The 17,204-nt window shown below is 45.8% G+C and overlaps 2 protein-coding genes across 9 annotated transcripts; one reads left to right on the top strand and one right to left on the bottom strand.

The window, feature by feature from the left end:
* The first annotated feature begins 1,782 nt into the window (after positions 1-1,782).
* LOC121543328 lies at positions 1,783-5,477 on the top strand. Of its 4 annotated transcripts, none has more exons than XM_045208777.1 (7): positions 1,784-1,969; positions 2,280-2,355; positions 2,706-3,083; positions 3,261-4,142; positions 4,330-4,437; positions 4,552-4,617; positions 4,723-5,477. In XM_045208777.1, the coding sequence occupies exons 2-7, from the start codon at positions 2,310-2,312 to the stop codon at positions 4,884-4,886; spliced, it is 1,644 nt and encodes a 547-aa protein (XP_045064712.1). In that variant the 5' UTR covers positions 1,784-1,969; positions 2,280-2,309; the 3' UTR covers positions 4,887-5,477. The 4 variants fall into 4 exon arrangements, with proteins under 4 accessions (XP_045064714.1, XP_045064713.1, XP_045064712.1 ...); XM_041853123.2 differs by having other exon boundaries at positions 1,786-1,969; positions 3,261-3,638; XM_045208779.1 differs by lacking the exons at positions 4,552-4,617; positions 4,723-5,477 and having other exon boundaries at positions 1,783-1,969; positions 3,261-4,214; positions 4,251-4,417.
* A 51-nt stretch (positions 5,478-5,528) lies between these two features.
* Positions 5,529-16,827, bottom strand: LOC121543326 (protein SON). 5 transcript variants are annotated; one of them, XM_041853121.2, is made up of 13 exons: positions 16,671-16,822; positions 15,828-15,895; positions 15,509-15,673; positions 13,462-15,069; positions 12,904-13,313; positions 12,590-12,724; positions 11,600-11,908; positions 10,429-10,539; positions 10,203-10,319; positions 6,925-7,072; positions 6,739-6,804; positions 6,495-6,610; positions 5,529-6,378 (listed from the first exon to the last, which is right to left on the bottom strand). In XM_041853121.2, the coding sequence occupies exons 1-13, from the start codon at positions 16,751-16,753 to the stop codon at positions 6,190-6,192; spliced, it is 3,525 nt and encodes a 1,174-aa protein (XP_041709055.2). In that variant the 5' UTR covers positions 16,754-16,822; the 3' UTR covers positions 5,529-6,189. The 5 variants fall into 5 exon arrangements, 3 of the variants coding, with proteins under 3 accessions (XP_041709055.2, XP_045064710.1, XP_045064711.1); XR_006657574.1 differs by lacking the exons at positions 5,529-6,378; positions 6,495-6,610; positions 6,739-6,804 and adding an exon at positions 7,748-7,838 and having other exon boundaries at positions 6,988-7,072; positions 16,671-16,826; XR_006657573.1 differs by lacking the exons at positions 5,529-6,378; positions 6,495-6,610; positions 6,739-6,804 and having other exon boundaries at positions 7,024-7,838; positions 9,310-10,319; positions 16,671-16,827.
* Between the last annotated feature and the right edge of the window lie 377 nt (positions 16,828-17,204).

Genomic DNA, 17,204 nt, shown 5'->3' with positions numbered 1-17,204 from the left:
TGTACTGACTTGCCCCCAGTTAGTTTCATGTTCCGTTAACGGGAAGCCGAGCTGGGCTGCATCCAGGAGAGCACAACGTTCTGAAAGCTGCAGATAGAAATGGATTGTATAGAGCTGACATGGTCCCTTCTACATGACAGAGGCAGGAGCATGTCTATTCTATACTGAGCAAAAATATGAACGCAACAATGTCTACCATTTTACTGAGTTACAGTTCATATAAGGAAATCAGTCAATTTAAATACATTCATTAGGCCCTAATCTATGGATTTCACATGACTGGGAATACAGATATGCATCTGTTGGTCACAGATACCTTAAAGGTAGGGGCGTGGATCAGAAAACCAATCTATCTGTGACCACCATTTGCCTCATGCAGCGTGACACATCCCCGTTCGCGTAGAGTTGATCAGGCCGTTGATTGTGGCCTGTGGAATGTTGTCCCACTCCTCTTCAGATGCTGTGCGAAGTTGCTGGATATTGGTGGGAACTGGAACACGCTGTCGTACACGTCGATCAGAGCATCCCAAATATGCTCAAAGAGTGACATGACTGGTGAGTATGCAGACCATGGAAGAACTGGGACATTTTCAGCTTCCAGGAATTGTGTGCAGATCGACATGGGGACGTGCATTATCGTGCTGAAACATGAGGTGATGGCGGCTGATGAATGGCACGACAATGGGCCTCAGGATCTTGTCACGGTATCTGTGTGGAATTGTGTTCGTTGTCCGTAGTTTATGCCTGCCCATACCATAACCCCACCGCCACCATGGGGCACTCTGTTCAGAACTTTGACATCAGCAAACCGCTCTGGTGGACATTCCTGCAGTCAGCATGCCAAATAGCAACGCTCCTTCAGCTTGAGACATCTGTGGCATTGTGTTGTTACAAAACTGCACATTTTAGAGTGGCCTTTTATTGTCCCCAGCACAAGGTGCACCTGTGTAATGGTCATGCTGTTTAATCAGCTCCTTGATATGACACACCTGTCAGGTGGATGGATTATCTTGGCAAAGGAGAAATGCTCACTAACAGAGATGTAAACAAATTTGTGCACAAAATGAGAGAGAAAAAAAAAGAAGCTTTTCGTGCTTATGGATCATTTCTGGGATATTTAATTTCAGTTTAACATGGGACATTACAGTGGGCTTTACATGTTGCGTTTATATTTTTGTTCAGTGTACATAGTATGTTTCTATAAGAATGTTCTGCAAACGTTTGAGCCCACTGATCTGCATGCTGTTGATGAGTAAAGAGGAGCATCAATATAGACAAACGGATGCAAATTGGCTACCTTTATGCGCCGGATGGCCAAATTAACAGGATTGATAGAGGGGGTTTATAACCAAACACTGGACTGGATACTAGCAATTTATGTTATTATAATCCTACATTCAGTCTTGACTATCTATTGATCCAAATCTACAATCAGATCTCGATGTGTGAGCCTGTCAAGGTTATTATAATTTTGTGTTTTTATATTCGTTTTTAGTCTCAGTTTTCAGATCCACTTTACTAGTTTTTATTTAGTTTGTTTTACAAAAACATTTCTATTTTTATATTATTCTCTTTCAGTTTTAGTGTTAAGCTTACCATATGCTTCCCAGTCTTAACAGTTTGCGCATATTTTACGTCAGGCCAGGGTAAGCCTACACGAAACACAGCCCTTATTTTAAGTGTTTCTAAACTCCCCTATGAGAAAAATGAATGGTGGAAAAACGATTGGAATCATTTCCCTGTTTGACCGCTAGGTTTTATGGGTATTATGACACCCCCACTCTAGGGCTCTATAGGGTGGATGGATTAATAGTCATTTAAAGCAGCGCTAATGTGAGTCCTGACATAGACATCTGCTTCTCACGGTTAAAAAAGAGGACATCCCCTTGCCAATGGCAGAAGTCCAACCCGTGCGCAGATCCGTTTCTGACGGTTCGTTGTTTATCTCGCCTTGATAACCAGTTATTCGGTAAGAACACCGAGCACCCTTCACGGTGATTTGTTCTGTTGCCAAAGTTGATAATGGAGACGGTCAAGTGGACTTTTTCTTTTTAGGCTCGTGAGATCAACGACATCCACCAGACCCTGAACGGATTATCGTATCGATTTATTGATTGGCTATGAGTGGGATTTAGGCTACATTTCGAAAATATTTGTAACACTTTTTACCAGACATAATGCCCTTCTAACAACTTAATTGTTTCTTTCCAGATTTATTCAATAAAATTGTTTGTTTAGACTATATTTTATTATTTTATTTTTGTATTTATTTTTTACAGCAGGTGACCAAGGGCTAGACATCTTGCAAGATGATTTTTGTAGGCTTCTTGGCGATTTTGACTTCAGTCCAAGCTGGTGAGTTTCTTGAGATCACTAGGCTACTACTTTCTCAATAATTTAAAACTCATCAATAATTATTCTAAACTTTCCAAAGGCGTGGGTCGATCTTTGTTTAAAACTAGAGATCTCTGCTATACCTCTGCTCGATCTATCATCATCATCCAAAGGTCTTGGACACAGAAATTGATCTGTAGCATGTACATTTAGGTCTTCTGCCTGTCTCATGTCTGCCTTTCTTTCTGACTAATCATCTATTCATCCCTTTCTCCTTCTCTCTCTCCATCACTTTTTCCATCCATCATCCCTCTCACACATACTGTACTCCCCCCTTCATTCTCCATCTGTCCATCCATCCATTCCCCCAGTGTCTGTGCCTACCTTCACCCCAGTGTATGAGCTGAAGGTGGGGTACGGGGACAATGTCACCCTCCCCTGTAACTTTTCCTCCTACCTGGGCCAGGATGATGAGGGGGAGGTCCGCTGGGAGGCCATGGGGCAGGAGGTGGCCTTTATGGAGGTTGGGAACATCCTTGGCGAGGCCAGCTGGGACAACGGGGCCAAGGGGGCAGAGGTCAAAACGACGCTGGGGTTCTCCTCCCGGGTGGAATTCCCCCCAGCAGAGAGGATGAGAGATGGAGACTTCTCAATGACCATCCAGGAGACAGTGCTGAGCGATGAGGAAATGTACGAGTGTATCTGGCAGGGCCGCAAGACCATCTCTACGGTCTGGCTCAAGGTTCAGGGTAAGTCTGTCTGTTATCAGGATACCCATTCAGAGCCGCATTCTGTGGATGATGGAGTCGACCAGCGGCCATTTTGGGTGTACTATTTGGAATGTTTGATTAGCTTCATTTATGCTTATCACATCCTCTCTCACCCCTCACTCTTTTCTACTACTCTCCATCCCTTCTCTCTCTCAGAGCCCGACCCTCCACGGTCTATCACGCTGTTCAAGGGAGGCCCGGTCACTCTGCCCTGCTATGGCGTCATCCCCAAGACCCAGCTCACCAGCCAGATCTACGTCCAATGGCAGAAGGACGATGTGGAGATCCTGACCCTTAACCCTGGCCCAGACGACAAGGGACCTAAGGAAGAAGACCTCCGTCTCTCTCTCCCACCCAACAACCTGCTGGAGAACGGTGACCTGTCCTTGTTTATCTACAAGACGGAGCTCAAGGACCAGGGAGTCTATCGCTGCTTCTACAAGTCCAGGGGCTTCGAGGACCCCAAGAGCGGGATACCAGAGGCTGTCTCTCTGACCATCCTAGATCCATACACTGACCTATATAACTTAACCGGTAGGCCTACACAGGCTGACCTATATAACTTAACCGGTAGGCCTACACAGGCTGACCTATATAACTTAACCGGTAGGCCTACACAGGCTGACCTATATAACTTAACAGGTAGGCCTACACAGGCTGACCTATATAACTTAACAGGTAGGCCTACACAGGCTGACCTATATAACTTAACCGGTAGGCCTACACAGGCTGACCTATATAACTTAACCGGTAGGCCTACACAGGCTGACCTATATAACTTAACCGGTAGGCCTACACAGGCTGACCTATATAACTTAACAGGTAGGCCTACACAGGCTGACCTATATAACTTAACCGGTAGGCCTACACAGGCTGACCTATATAACTTAACCGGTAGGCCTACACAGGCTGACCTATATAACTTAACCGGTAGGCCTACACAGGCTGACCTATATAACTTAACCGGTAGGCCTACACAGGCTGACCTATATAACTTAACCGGTAGGCCTACACAGGCTGACCTATATAACTTAACCGGTAGGCCTACACAGGCTGACCTATATAACTTAACAGGTAGGCCTACACAGGCTGACCTATATAACTTAACAGGTAGGCCTACACAGGCTGACCTATATAACTTAACAGGTACACACACTGACTGATCATCTGACACATTGAGTTTGTGCTTTAATTTGTGCTCAGTGTTTTCCCTTTTGTAACACAGGAACAGAGAATGTTACCAGTAGCTCAGACTTTACTGAGACTAGTGGTGCCAGCGAGAACCCAATAACGTTCTTCACTTTGGTGACCCAAGATAAGGAGGATATGCAAGGTACTGTCTAGGTGTTGCAAAGTTTGAAAGCTATTTTTTCCCCAATGCTTATTATTACTTACTGTTTTCGTTAATGCTGGGACATACTGGTAACATTTCATTACATCATTACAGTGACATCATCTGAGCCAATATTAGTGCAGACAGAGATGACGCCATCATCACCTGACCCAACCTTCAGTGAGTGGCATGTTCTAAACGTTTTGGAAGTACTGTAGATGAATGTTTGAAGTAGTCAATGTTGAATACTGTGCCCTCCTATTCACTCTCTCTCTCTCTCCTCAGTCCTCTCCTCCTCCCCTCCTCCTTACCCAGAGGATCAAGAAGATGTGTTAGCAGTTTGGGTGAAGACTCTTCCACTGGTGCGTATCGGGATGATCGCCGGAGTTCTGCTGGTTACAGCTCTGATCTTCATCCCTCTGCTGGCTCTCAACAAGATCCCGTCCTAGACCCACATCAGGAAGAGGATAGACCCAAGGGTTAGGGGCAAGGTAATTAAATTATGGTTCTGGAGGGCTGAAAAACAGTTTATTTTTTAATCAGACTGATTCAGACCTGGGTCTATCAGGTGACTCGTGGCCAATCAATTGATAATGAATTCAGAACTAGTAACTTTTTAAAGTGTATATATGTGAATATGCTAAATGATCTTAGCCACGTTACAGCTACAGCCACTATGCATTAATGTCCTCTGCGATGCTGAATCAATCACTCCTCGTTTGAGCTGCCAGTGAGAGGTCTGAGATCGTTTGATGATGTCTGAACTGCTACGTCTGTTGAACGCATTGAAGGTTGTGTATTGGAATGTGGGATTGGACTCAAGGCTTCAGATGAACCCTTCTATGCTGTATCCATATATAGTATTCCTATTAATATCGCTCCCTGCACCAGGAAATATGTTTATTGCAACAAGTGCTGGAATGATGACACGGGTGGGGAGACAGTCTTCAAATACTGAACTGCACCGTTTGAAAACACAGTATTGTATGTACGATAAATGTGTGTTGTGAGTGCGTGGCAAATAAAAATTGAAGACACTTTCTTGTCTGTATAAACAACAAAATGAGAGAAAATGTACTTCACGCACATAGTCAAAGGATTGTATCATTTAATGAATCAGATAAAACAAACTAAAATCTTTATTTTGGTATTTCAGACCATAACTCCTACTGTTACCCACATCTCTTCGCGTTCAGCTAACACTTTAAATTTGTTTTTATACAGGCCTTGTAAATAACACTACCAACAAAAGCGGACTGAGAAAGCTCAACCTAGACAGTAGTAAATTAATCTGTCCAAAATTAGACAACTATCAAGTGAATCACTTTCTTGACAGCTTTAAAATGAATGTTCCAATGGGTAACATTTGATGATATTGACGATTTGGTCATGAGAATGGTGGAGTTTTTAAAATTCTCCCAAATGCATTAACACTATGAACAGCTTCTTGAAAACGTCATTTGAGCTTCAACACATAAAATAAACATTCAAAGTAGGATAAAAAACTGTTACGGAACCGTTTTAAAATATCAGTAAGTTTCTTTCGCTTCCAGATTAGCACTATCTCCTAGTGTTGACCATTAGGCAGCAGATACAGATCTTCTGAATGCTTGTGTGTGGGCTCAAAACATTGTATAAGACTTGATAGAACGGATTCAAATCATCGTTCCCTGGTTGGTGAATTCAAATTCTATATGTCCATGTCAACCAGAAGGGTCTGCGGCTCAAGTCGTTTCTTCTCCAGTGTGTGTGTTACACATTGGAGGCGGAGGAGAACAGTGGTCCAGTGGTAGCAGTGGTGAACACAGGCCCTGTATAAAGCCCTGTGTCCCCTGCCACTTCTCCCATGGCCTGCAGAGCCACCGTAGCAGCCATGGCTTTGGCATGCTTCTTATTGGGACTGGCTGACGCGGGCTGGAAGTCTTGACCATTCACCACCACCTGGGATACAGAGAGAGAGAGGAGGAGAGAGGAAGAGGTTATATAACGCAAACCATCTGACAAAGTCATTCATAAACTAATAAACAAACCCATTGGCTGACAGCAAGTATCCACACCTTGAAAAGGAAGTTCTTGCGGTGGTCTGGGCCACTGTGGGTCACCATAACAAACTCTGGAGGAATCCACTTCTTCTTGTTACACATCTCCATCAGAGCAGACACTGGGTGCTTACCTGGGGGAGCAGATGGTTAATACATTCATTAAATCAATACAATTTTGATTGATTCTATAGCAAATAAAATGCAATATTGGTCAATTGAGTGAGACTGAGTTAAAATCCTGTGTGTGTGGTGTACTCACCCAGTAGATCCTTCATCACAACCATACCGCCCGACTTCTGAGTCTTCTCTCCTTCAGCCACCAGACCTACGGTCAGATTATACACACATTATTAATCATCATTAATAGCCTTGTGGCATAATATTATGATGCATAATGCTTTGGCGTAAAGGATGGGTCTCCGTAATGGTTTGTACTGAATTTCACCTTTGCGGTCGGTCTTGAAGTCGATGATGATTGGCTCGACAGTGCCCTCGCGGTGTCGCCCTAGCCCCTCCCCCGTCCGCCATCCCATCTTCCTCATGAGGAACTCCCCTACTCCTCCCGACACCGGGGCTGCTCGCAAGAACTGGTCCTACAGAGAGAGAGAGCGAGAGGGAGAGAGGAGAGAAGAGAGGGAGAACAACAGAAGAGAGAACCATGGAGTGAGGAGGAAGAGAAGAAAAAGGCAGAGAGGCGAAAGCAGATAATTAGTTTCCACCCTGAAAACATCTCTCAACCACCTAATCCACTCACTCACACCACTGTCACAGTCAGACATGAGTTAGAGACTACCTTCAGAACAACTCTCACATGCCTCTGAATAACAGTTAAGGGTGATTGTGTTACTGTCTGTAGTAACCTCTACACCTACATAAAACACTAGAATTAACTACACCTACGTAAAACACTAGAATTAACTATCTGTGGTGGCAGCTTTGAGCACTGTGAAAATCCTACGTTTCTGAGAGAACATTTCTAGAGAAACATCTAAACACATTAAAAGAGTACAGATGAAATCAACTAAAAGTATAAATCAAATAAATACTCTGGTGAAACTCAAGACACAGCCGAGAAGCTAATTTCTTCACACATTATACCACATGTAGGTAAATAAGAGGGGGCTGTACCTTGACACCATTTCTTTCTGTCGCTCTCTCACACACACATACTTTTTCTCTCACTTTCTCACTCTCTCTGACACACACACACACACACACACACACTGGTTACACAAGATGTACAGTAAGGCGCTGTGTGGTGTACGTACCTAGCCCCCCATCACCGGCCCAGCGTCAGACAGGAAATGAGAGGGGGCCTGACTGTGGCCATGGCAACAAGGACAGCTACAAGGACTGACCCTGAAACGAGTGTCCAATACACAGAGAGGTGAAAGTTCACAGGTCACCCCTGTGAACCCACACCTCTCTCTCCCTCTGCTCCAATCCAGACCCCTCTTTTCGACCCCCTTCCTCAGTCTTCCCCAAGGACTGGGAGGAAGTTGCCCCTAGACACTGATCTCAGGTCAGTTTGGAGTTAGGATTTGCAGAAGGGAAGCTGATCCTAGATCTGTGCCTATGAGCAACTTCTGATCGCAGCCTCCCCCAGGGCAAGGGAAAGAGCACAGGCATGTCCATGGACACCTGTAACTAGCCTAGGTCCCTCAGAGCAGAGATCTCCCTCAGGCAGTGGTCTCCAATTGTGGTCCTGGAGCTAAAGTGTGCAGGTTTTTGTTACAGCCCAGCACTAACCTATATGACTGTGCTGGGATGGAACAAAATCCTGCATAGCCTGGACTAGGGTTGGAGACCACTGACTGGTCTAAAACTAGACCCCACTCATCTACTGGGTAATGGAATGCACCAGGACTGGTTGCTAGGGGCACCCAACATCCACACAAACATCATGGTGCTTATGCTAGTGTGCTGTAAATCAATGTTAGCTGCTGTAATGCTAGCGTGCTGTAAATCAATGTTAGCTGCTGTACTGCTAGCGTGCTGTAAATCAATGTTAGCTGCTGTAATGCTAGCTTGCTGTAAGTCAATGCTAGCTGCTGTAATGCTAGCGTGCTGTAATGCTAGCAAATGCATGTTACTGTAACATTAGTATGATCAATGCCCTCTCATCCCTATATCATGTCTCTGAACATGTCCATAGCATATGCCCATAGCATCTGTGACCTGTGACAAGCATGTGAAGGACGTGTCGTGTTAAATGAAGACTGAACTCAGCAGATCCATCACTCTCTCTACAGCAAAATTATGTGACAATGTGTAACCTAACCTGAGAGATTCCTCAGGATGTTTAATTTAGCTCCCAGGGTGTGTATTAAAACAGTACAGTAGCCCCCTGCCTCTGTGTGTGTTTACAGAGCTCAGGGAGGCTTGGGGTACAGTTACACACACTGGCTTCAAACAGCCCACTATAGAAAAACCATAGGGCACGTAGAAGGGTTCAGGGGGGTCCACAGACAGAGGACAAATGACTATGGTTATCTCTGGGCCTGATGACATTCTGGGTGTGGGGAGTGATAGGGAGACACAGCTTTAGGGAGACAGGTTACTATAGTCTCTACAGTCATGCTATCTTAGGGTGCATCTGAATAGTCTAAAGTGACGTCCTCACCTAATGTCCCCACTAACATCTGCACTGATCTTAAAAAGGCAGGATAGGTGAAATAATAGTGCTTTCCCCTTTCCAGTGTTCTGAGATCAGTGTGAATCCAAGGAAAGAGACGAGGAAACTTCTTTAGACTATTGAGATGGACCCATAATCTCTGCCCTGCCCTGGGGTGCTAGAGGACAAGGGGGGGTCTGGGGTCTGCAGACTTACTTCCAGCTCTCCTCTTCCTTCCTCCCCTCCCTCCCTCATTCTCCGAGTCCCTATTCCGACTCCGAGGGGGACTATTTAGCGGACAGACCAGAGCGCCACTAGTGGCCGGGTGTCAGACCAGCGCACCACTAGTAGCCGGGTGTCAGTACTGCATTTGCACCTGCTTTGGTAAGAATGTCACATGTAAGGAATCTGCATCGCTACCCTTAACATGGTGTACCCACTTCACAGGAAATTTAATTAGTGAGGGTGTGTGTGTGTTGCGGGGGAGGGGTGGGGGGTGATTTTAGTTTCAGGGTATTTGGTGATATCTCTGTATGTCAGATTAAAGATTAAAGACTGGGTGCATCATGTTACCACTGTAACAGACTGCAGTGCAAATATTAGGGTGAGTCAACATAAACAACAGGCTTCCTTTAACGTCAGGGGATCTTTTTCTGACGCAGACAGAAACACACACACACACAAACAAACAATACAGACAACAGATGCTCACCCACACACACACACACACATCCAGACATCAGTAAACAGGAAGAAAGCTACGTGCGTTAGCGCTGACACGGGTTGCCATAGTAACAGTGGACCCCACGTTTCGGGGCTGTTACATCGGACCTGGATTCCACTGAGTAACAGTGGAACTATTCCATTCTAACCCAGTCTGTTCTACGTCAACAGAACATTTGTCTAACTAAATACAGTATATAGCTCTGGCTAAATACAGTATATAGCTCTCATCCAGTTATTTGATTTGGGAGCAGGCTGAGGAGTGTAAGGCTTGTGAAGTGGGTACACCAGTGGGCATGGGGCGATGCAGACACCTGTAGGGTAGTGGGGTGGTATGTTTGGGGTGAGGGGAGTGTGTGTGGAGCAGGTAAGACAGTGGATGGTACCTTTTTGATCCAGGCCTGTGGTCCGCTGTTGGACAGCTCCTCTGAGCTGAGCACCGTGGCTCCAGTAGAACCTGTAAACAGACCAGGGATGGTGTTGGACTGGGCCCACGCATCCACCTTCCAACAGAGAGGAAGGGTTAGTGTGTGTGTGAGAGACAGGAGGTGAAAAGATAGGAGTGTGTGTGTGTACATTATGCTTATACGAATGCTTGTTGTTGTTGTTTACCTGTTCCTGAGCACGGCTGAGCATGCAGATGGCGCTGACGTCGTACGGGTTCTCCGCCAGACGCTTCTGGGCCTTCATCCTCTCACCAACTGCCTGGGTGATGTCTACAGGCTAGAGGGGGAGACAAGAGTCAGCACCACACACACACCAGTCATTCACACACATACATGCAAAAACACAATACTGCACACACATACACCAGTGAACAGCAGATAAAACTAATACAATAAAACTAATCTAGACTTATCCCATGAGACCTAGATCAGTTGTTATATATAACTACTTACATCTACGTAGTTGTCAGTATTTGTATTTTTTTGAGTTGTCAGTATTAGTACAGTTGTACCCCCCCCCAAAAAATAAAACGCAACCTGCGGATTTTCAGCCAGATTTGTTTAATAACAGTTGCATCAAATACAAAATAAGCACAAATTAACAGCGAGGTCACGGATGACGTCAGCCGATTTCTCATTGATCCGCCCATCTGATGATTGATGACTGATCGATAACTCAATTATAAACCACTTGTCATCCCCTGGGGGTCAGGTTATTCATTGGCATTGCTCTGAGATTTGAGAGGTCAAATAATGCCCTTGATTGTACATTCAATTTGGAATTGGTGGGGGAGGAGGGTCAGTGTTTTACATGCCGACCTCCGAAACAGCTATTCCAGCTAAACACAGTCAATGCTGCTATAGGGTCAGATGAGGAGCACTGATATGGCATTACAACTAAACTCACCATACCATCTAAACCAGTGGTTCCCACATCTTTTTCTCCTACTGGGTATGTCACCGCACCTAAGGCTTCTGGACTTTTCTACTTTCAAATCAACCATACCAATGTTTCTAGCTACGGTGTGGAACCAGAGAACCTGGTCTCAAACTACATCCCAATAGGAATCAGCAGTGACCCACCACTTCGGAAACCACTGATCCAAACCACTAAATGTGGTAAAACACTGGGTTAAAACTAAAATACAAAAATAATCATATATATTTTCAAAGCGTATGATTTTGAAATGCAGAATATCTTTACTCAACTCCGTTTCTCTCTCCCTCCTCCCTCTTTCACAACGACTCTCCTAAAACCCCCTTCATCTCTCCTAGTGTCACCTTATCCCATCCTCCCCCTCTCCTCCCCCGTCCTCTCCTTCCCCGCCGTGTCCCACCTGTAGCGGAGGCTCCGGGAACACACTATCACTCTCCTTGACGATCGCCGGCTCCTCCGTTGCCACGGACACCGCAGACAAAGGCGCATCCCCAGGCGAAGTTTCCTTGGCAGCCGTTGCCAAGGCCTTGGTCGCCGCCGCCGCTTTGGCCTTTTCCGCCTTCTTGTCGACGGTCACCCACTCTCCGTAAGCCCCTCCCCCGTCGCCCTCCTTCTTCCTGTGCTGGGAGCCCGATGACACGGGGAACTCCTTGGCGAACGCCGCCTCGCTCCGAACTGCCAACGCCGGCGATGGACGCACGGACGCGTTCTGAGAGAGGAGGAGGGAGGAGGGGCAGCACAGGAGTAGGAGGGGTGGGGGGGGGGTTACTGTTAAAAAAATGGGGAGGAAAAAATATAAAAAGACAAAAAGGTGTGTTTCAACAAGGGGAATGGTTGAAGAGGAATGGCTTGTTATCATAGCAGTTATTGGGCCCAGTCTCAATCAGGTAGATTTATCTCCAGTGCACTTCAACCGGCAAACTTCACTCACATGACTGAGGTCTCCTTGGGGTGGAAGTTTGTGGGAAAGTGCGCAAGAGTATAAATCTACCTGGTTTAGTTCTGGGCCCAAGGAGGCTTGCTGTCTGCTTTGCCCATCTGCCCATTGCCTATGTTGGCCCAATGGGAAAAACAGTATGTTATGTTGTAAAATATAATGTGGCAGCAATAGGAACAGCTCTTTTAACATCAGCCCGGGGCAAAACAGACAGCAGACGGCATACTGCAGTTCACTTCAACCATTCACCCAGTTAGGCACATCTCTTCAGTCCCACACAGTATCTAAACAGTAACTACTCTTTAACTATGTTCGAACAGTAACTATGTTCTGAAAACTAAATATCAGTTCAAACTACCTCGATACATTTGCAAATGGTTAAGCTCAGAATGTACTGTATATTCATGAAAGACATGTTGATGCTGTGTGTGTGAGTGTGTTCCATGTTCTTACATTGAGGCTGAAGGAGATGCCCTTGACCTCCCTCAGGGCGGCTCGTCCAAACGGTTTGCCGTCTTCCTCGTCGTCAGATATACGGGGCTCAGCGATGGCCAGCTCCCCTCCCCTCTCCACTATCTTCTTACACTTCTACAAAGACACACAGGCCACAGCTAGAGGGTCAGTGTTTCCATTTCATGTCTAAGATTTGTGTTTTTTTATAAAAAAGGTGCAGGTCTACATTTTGCACCAGGACAAATGCTTAGTAAATCTTCTCCAAAGCATATTATTATACGATTGTCATCGTCATGACATTGAAGAGCACTTACGTCAGTGAACTCCTTGATGCTGATGCTGTTGGCCTGCTTGGCCACCTTCCTCTTCACATCCTCGATGGTGGCCATGTTGGGCTGGGGGGGACCTGGCGGGGGCTTGTTGGTGATGCTGGGGAGCGGGGCCATCTGGTGCATGGAGGCCATAGATCCCATACTGGCCAGGGCAGCCGTCATTGTGGCAGCCGTCATGCTAGCCATAGCTGCATTCATGGTCATGCTCATAGGCATGTTCATAGTCATGTTCATGGGCATGTTCATATTCATGGGCATGGAGAAGGACATGGGGTTGGGTAAAGGCAGCTGGAGGACTGCTTTGGGTCGCAGGCTCTCTGGGATGGGTATCCCGGCCTTGGCACACATGGCGGCTGCATTAGCCTTAGCAATCTCCAGTAACTGGTCTTTATCTGTGAGGAGGGATGAGGAACACATCACAAACTTGCATTGAGACTGCACTTACTGTACACCTGTGTTTTTTTCAAGTTACCCTTAGGGAAAATAAAGTTATTCAATTCAAATACATTGATCATGCAAAAAATGTTGTGACATGCTTACCCAGCTCTGTGAGTCGTGGCGGGCTTTTGCTGGTGTCGCGGTTGGTGCGTGCCGGGGACCTCTTCTTGCGGAGGATGAGGACTGGGGAGTGGCTTGGCTCACGCTTCCAGCGGTCCCTCTGGCTCAGCTGGTGGCTGCCGAATGCACCCCTCCCCCTCCGCCGCGAACCGGAGCGCGACCTCGATCGCTTTGACCTCCGAGCAGGAGACCGTGACTTGGACCGTTTCCTTTTCGGTGACCTAGACTTTGAGCGCTTGTTCCGCGTTCTGGATTTGGATCGTGATTTCTTCTTTCTCGTCCCAGACTTTGAACGAGACTTCTTCCTCCGAGACGGCGTCCTAGATTTGGACTTCCTCTTGCGGCTTCGCGACGAGGACCTTGATTTCTTCTTCCTCCCTGGAGACTTGGATCTGGACCTCCTCTTCTTGGAGGACTTTGCATCAGAGCGTTTCTTCTGAGCAGGAGACTTTGACCTGGACTTTTTCCTCTTTGAAGGAGACCTGGACTTTGAAGACGCTCCTTCCTTCTCTGTCGTCTCTGCCTCTCCAGATGTTGGCTGTGATTTAGGTTGAGGTGAGGCAGCCAGCTCTCCATCTTCACCCTGAGGTGTCACCTTGTCCCCTCCATCAGCATCCGTTTTGGGGGGTAGGGAATCTACAGAGCCATACAGGGTTTCTGAAGTAACAGGTCCATCCGATTCCCCTGGCTCACCAGTTGGCTGGCAGCTGTGGTTAGGATCAGAGACTGACGTTGAATGGTGGTCAGGGGAGGCCTCATGCTGCTCACCTGAAGGCACCTCGGGAGGAATAGGGCACTTCTGTGGAGACGTCAGACATTCTGAGTGCTGGGAGGAAACGGCTGGCTCTCCCTTATTGCTGTCCCCTAATAAGGGTATCGGCTTCCACCCTCCTCCAGAGGCGACGGCCATATTGACGACACCATCAATGCTGCTTTCGGAAGCTAGGGCTGGCGGATCGATTGGAACCATTACGTTTTCGTCTTTCACAGCAGACTCATCTTTGGCCAGGGCCGCAGAGGGATCCTTCTCGGCCGATGGGCTGTCTCTTGAGGCAGACCCGGATTTGGATTTGTCGTTTCTGGACGGAGAGGGAGATCTTGAACTCATCTCTCGGCGTCTCGACTGAGATCTCGTCTTAGATTTCGATCGCCTTCTGGATCTCGATCTGGACCGTCTGTCTTTCTTCAAGATCACCAGGGACCTTGACCGGGTTCTCCTGCCTCTCCTGGACCCGGACCTTCTAGAACGCGACCCGGACCTCCGGTGCCTTGATCTGGAACGTGTGTGTCCGACACCTCTTCTACCGGACCTCGATCTGGATCTCCCTCTCCTGTCCCGGGATCTGGACCTGCGCTTGCCTGAACGAGACCGTGAGCGTCTGGAGGAGGACTTTTCAGAACACTTCTCCTCTAGTTTAGGGATGATATCAGGCAGATCCTGAGGTTTGCTCTCCTTGTTCCCAGGCTGAGGCTTCGACTCGGACTCCGATTCAGATGAGCTGTTGGACTTGCCATCTTTCTTCCGCTTTTTCTTCTTCTTCTTCCCAGAATGTCGTTTATGCCGCTTGGATCTCCCATCATCCTCTTCCCCTGTGGAAATTAATGACAATATTTGAGAAATTAATCATCATGACATTTGATTCAATAGTGTTAAAGGTACAATATTGTGTAGACATCAACATTACCTGGTTGCTAAAATTATGTGTTTGCCAAATTTCAGTTTGTGACAAAACAAGCAATATTTAGTGTAGAGAATCATTGTACCATCTAGCTAAACTGCTGTGAAATATACTTTCAATAACCAAAAACGTTGTAAAAAGACACAAACGGATCTACCGCTTATCAGACTTGCTTTCAATGAGAATGACAGATCTAGAACTCACATTTCAATGTGAATTTCGTTGTGCACAAAGCTACATAATGGACCTTTAAGTAGTCTGCTGATTATTAACATCAAACTGAAAAGGTCCACCACTGCTGTTATGCATATGCTTAGTATTATACTTAGTAGTAGCGTGAGACTACTTACCAGTCTTTGCCTGGTCTCCATCTGAGTCTGCTGCCGATTCTGAGTCACTCTCTTTCTCTTCCTTACGTTTCTTCTTTTTGCTTTTGTGTTTCTTGTGCTTCTTGTGTTTCTTGTGTTTCTTTTGTGGGACATCACCCTCTTCCTTATTGGTTACGCCATCTTTATCTGCATAAATAATACAGTACATTACTTAACATTAGAATTTCATTTGAAATAGATGTTTTCACCTGATCACAACTGTAGTATCAGTGCAAATAAAGGAAAGGAGATGAGAGAATATCACTTTGGACTATTGAGATACAGCCCGTGTGTTACTGACCTTGTGTGTTGTTGATCCCATCTGCTCTTTCTGCAGTTTTACCATTGGGATGGCCTTCATCTGTCAGACTTAATAGAGAGAATGCAGGTATGAGATGACACCTGTACTTGAACTTACAGTAGGGTCCTTCAACTTCTTATCAGCAGGGGTCTTGGTTTTTAACAACATGACACTGGACACAACGTTAAAGGCCAATATCTAAGTATGCATGATCTTGAATGATACTACATGTATAACGTAGTCTACATAATAACAACTGACAGGCGAGCTAGCTAGCTACCTTTAGTTGTTTAACCTCAAATTAGAATGTGATTGTGTAACATGAAAACTCAAAGGCATAACTACAAGTCCCCGGCATTGTTTTTGACATAGCTAGCTAAATTGAAAGTCCGGATAATCCAAAGTTTGTATATGTAATTTATATGTATTGCCTTCGCACACTGTGACTCTGCCAAGCCAACGTTTTGGGGCAGTTCTAGCAAAGAGATCGCGTCCTGGTAAACTGCTAACGTTGGCTTGTTAGCAATCCGCATTTAGCATGATTAGCTAGCTAGGAAGGTGCGTAGTGCGAACAAACTAACGTTAGCTACCTGGTTTGCTTGAACCCAATAACCACAGTATCATAATATTTGCAAGAACCAACCCATGAGAATTCTGTTTTAGTAAGCTAGTTAGCTAGCTAGCTAAATACATTGTAGCCATAGAAACTGCCTGCCTAGCACACTTTGTACTGGACACGCAAGTTAGCTAGCTAGTAGGCCAGCACTGAAGAATATACATTTCTCAAATTGCCCGAACAAACCATTCATGCCAGTAATGTAAACTGTATAAAAACATATTTACATGATATCTTGACTCTCATCTTCAATTTCTTTTATCTTATTTACTACGAAATCGCGAAAGATTTGCTCGATGTTGGCCGCCATGTCTTTCGTAATCCCTCAATTTACCGACACATCCACCAATGTGTTCTCCACAGCATCCGTACAGCGCATGTGTAGCAGCACAGACCGACACCGGACGTTGGTTGCAACCCACCGCACATCTACAGACTGAAAAAGTTGTTCATGTTTGGGTGCGTACTGTCTTTGCCTCTGTCTGTCATCAACTGTCGGTGTAGTGAAGCACTTCGTTTATCCATTGATCTCACTTTTCTAGTTTTCCTCAAGCGAATTGTTTTCCCGAAGTCTTTTTGTTGATATAGGCAGGCAGTAGATAGTAGTCTAGCCTAATTTATTATTTACGCCTACCTGCCGTACAGGAGTGTCTCATTCATAAGCGTGGATAAAGTTTATACGGCTTGGATCAGTTGGTTCCAGTTAATTTGTTTTTGATTTCATTATACTATTCAAACAGTATTCGGACATTTCGAGTAGG

The sequence above is a fragment of the Coregonus clupeaformis genome, chromosome 28, assembly GCF_020615455.1.
Source record: "Coregonus clupeaformis isolate EN_2021a chromosome 28, ASM2061545v1, whole genome shotgun sequence".
In the NCBI taxonomy this organism is placed as follows: domain Eukaryota; kingdom Metazoa; phylum Chordata; class Actinopteri; order Salmoniformes; family Salmonidae; genus Coregonus; species Coregonus clupeaformis.
This window is presented reverse-complemented; position numbering and strand designations above follow the sequence as displayed.

What these genes read in the sequence shown, in the direction of transcription:
- LOC121543328 (XM_045208777.1), top strand. Translation starts at nt 2,310, where the DNA reads ATGATTTTTGTAGGCTTCTTGGCGATTTTGACTTCAGTCCAAGCTG. An exon ending in TTTGACTTCAGTCCAAGCTG is followed by an intron (nt 2,356 to 2,705) that starts GTGAGTTTCTTG and finishes CCATTCCCCCAG; the next exon opens with TGTCTGTGCCTACCTTCACC. An exon ending in GGTCTGGCTCAAGGTTCAGG is followed by an intron (nt 3,084 to 3,260) that starts GTAAGTCTGTCT and finishes TCTCTCTCTCAG; the next exon opens with AGCCCGACCCTCCACGGTCT.
- LOC121543326 (XM_041853121.2), bottom strand. Translation starts at nt 16,753, where the DNA reads ATGGCGGCCAACATCGAGCAAATCTTTCGCGATTTCGTAGTAAATAAG. An exon ending in GCATCAAGGAGTTCACTGAC is followed by an intron (nt 12,725 to 12,903) that starts GTAAGTGCTCTT and finishes GTGTCTTTGTAG; the next exon opens with AAGTGTAAGAAGATAGTGGA. An exon ending in TCAGCCGTGCTCAGGAACAG is followed by an intron (nt 10,320 to 10,428) that starts GTAAACAACAAC and finishes CTCTGTTGGAAG; the next exon opens with GTGGATGCGTGGGCCCAGTC.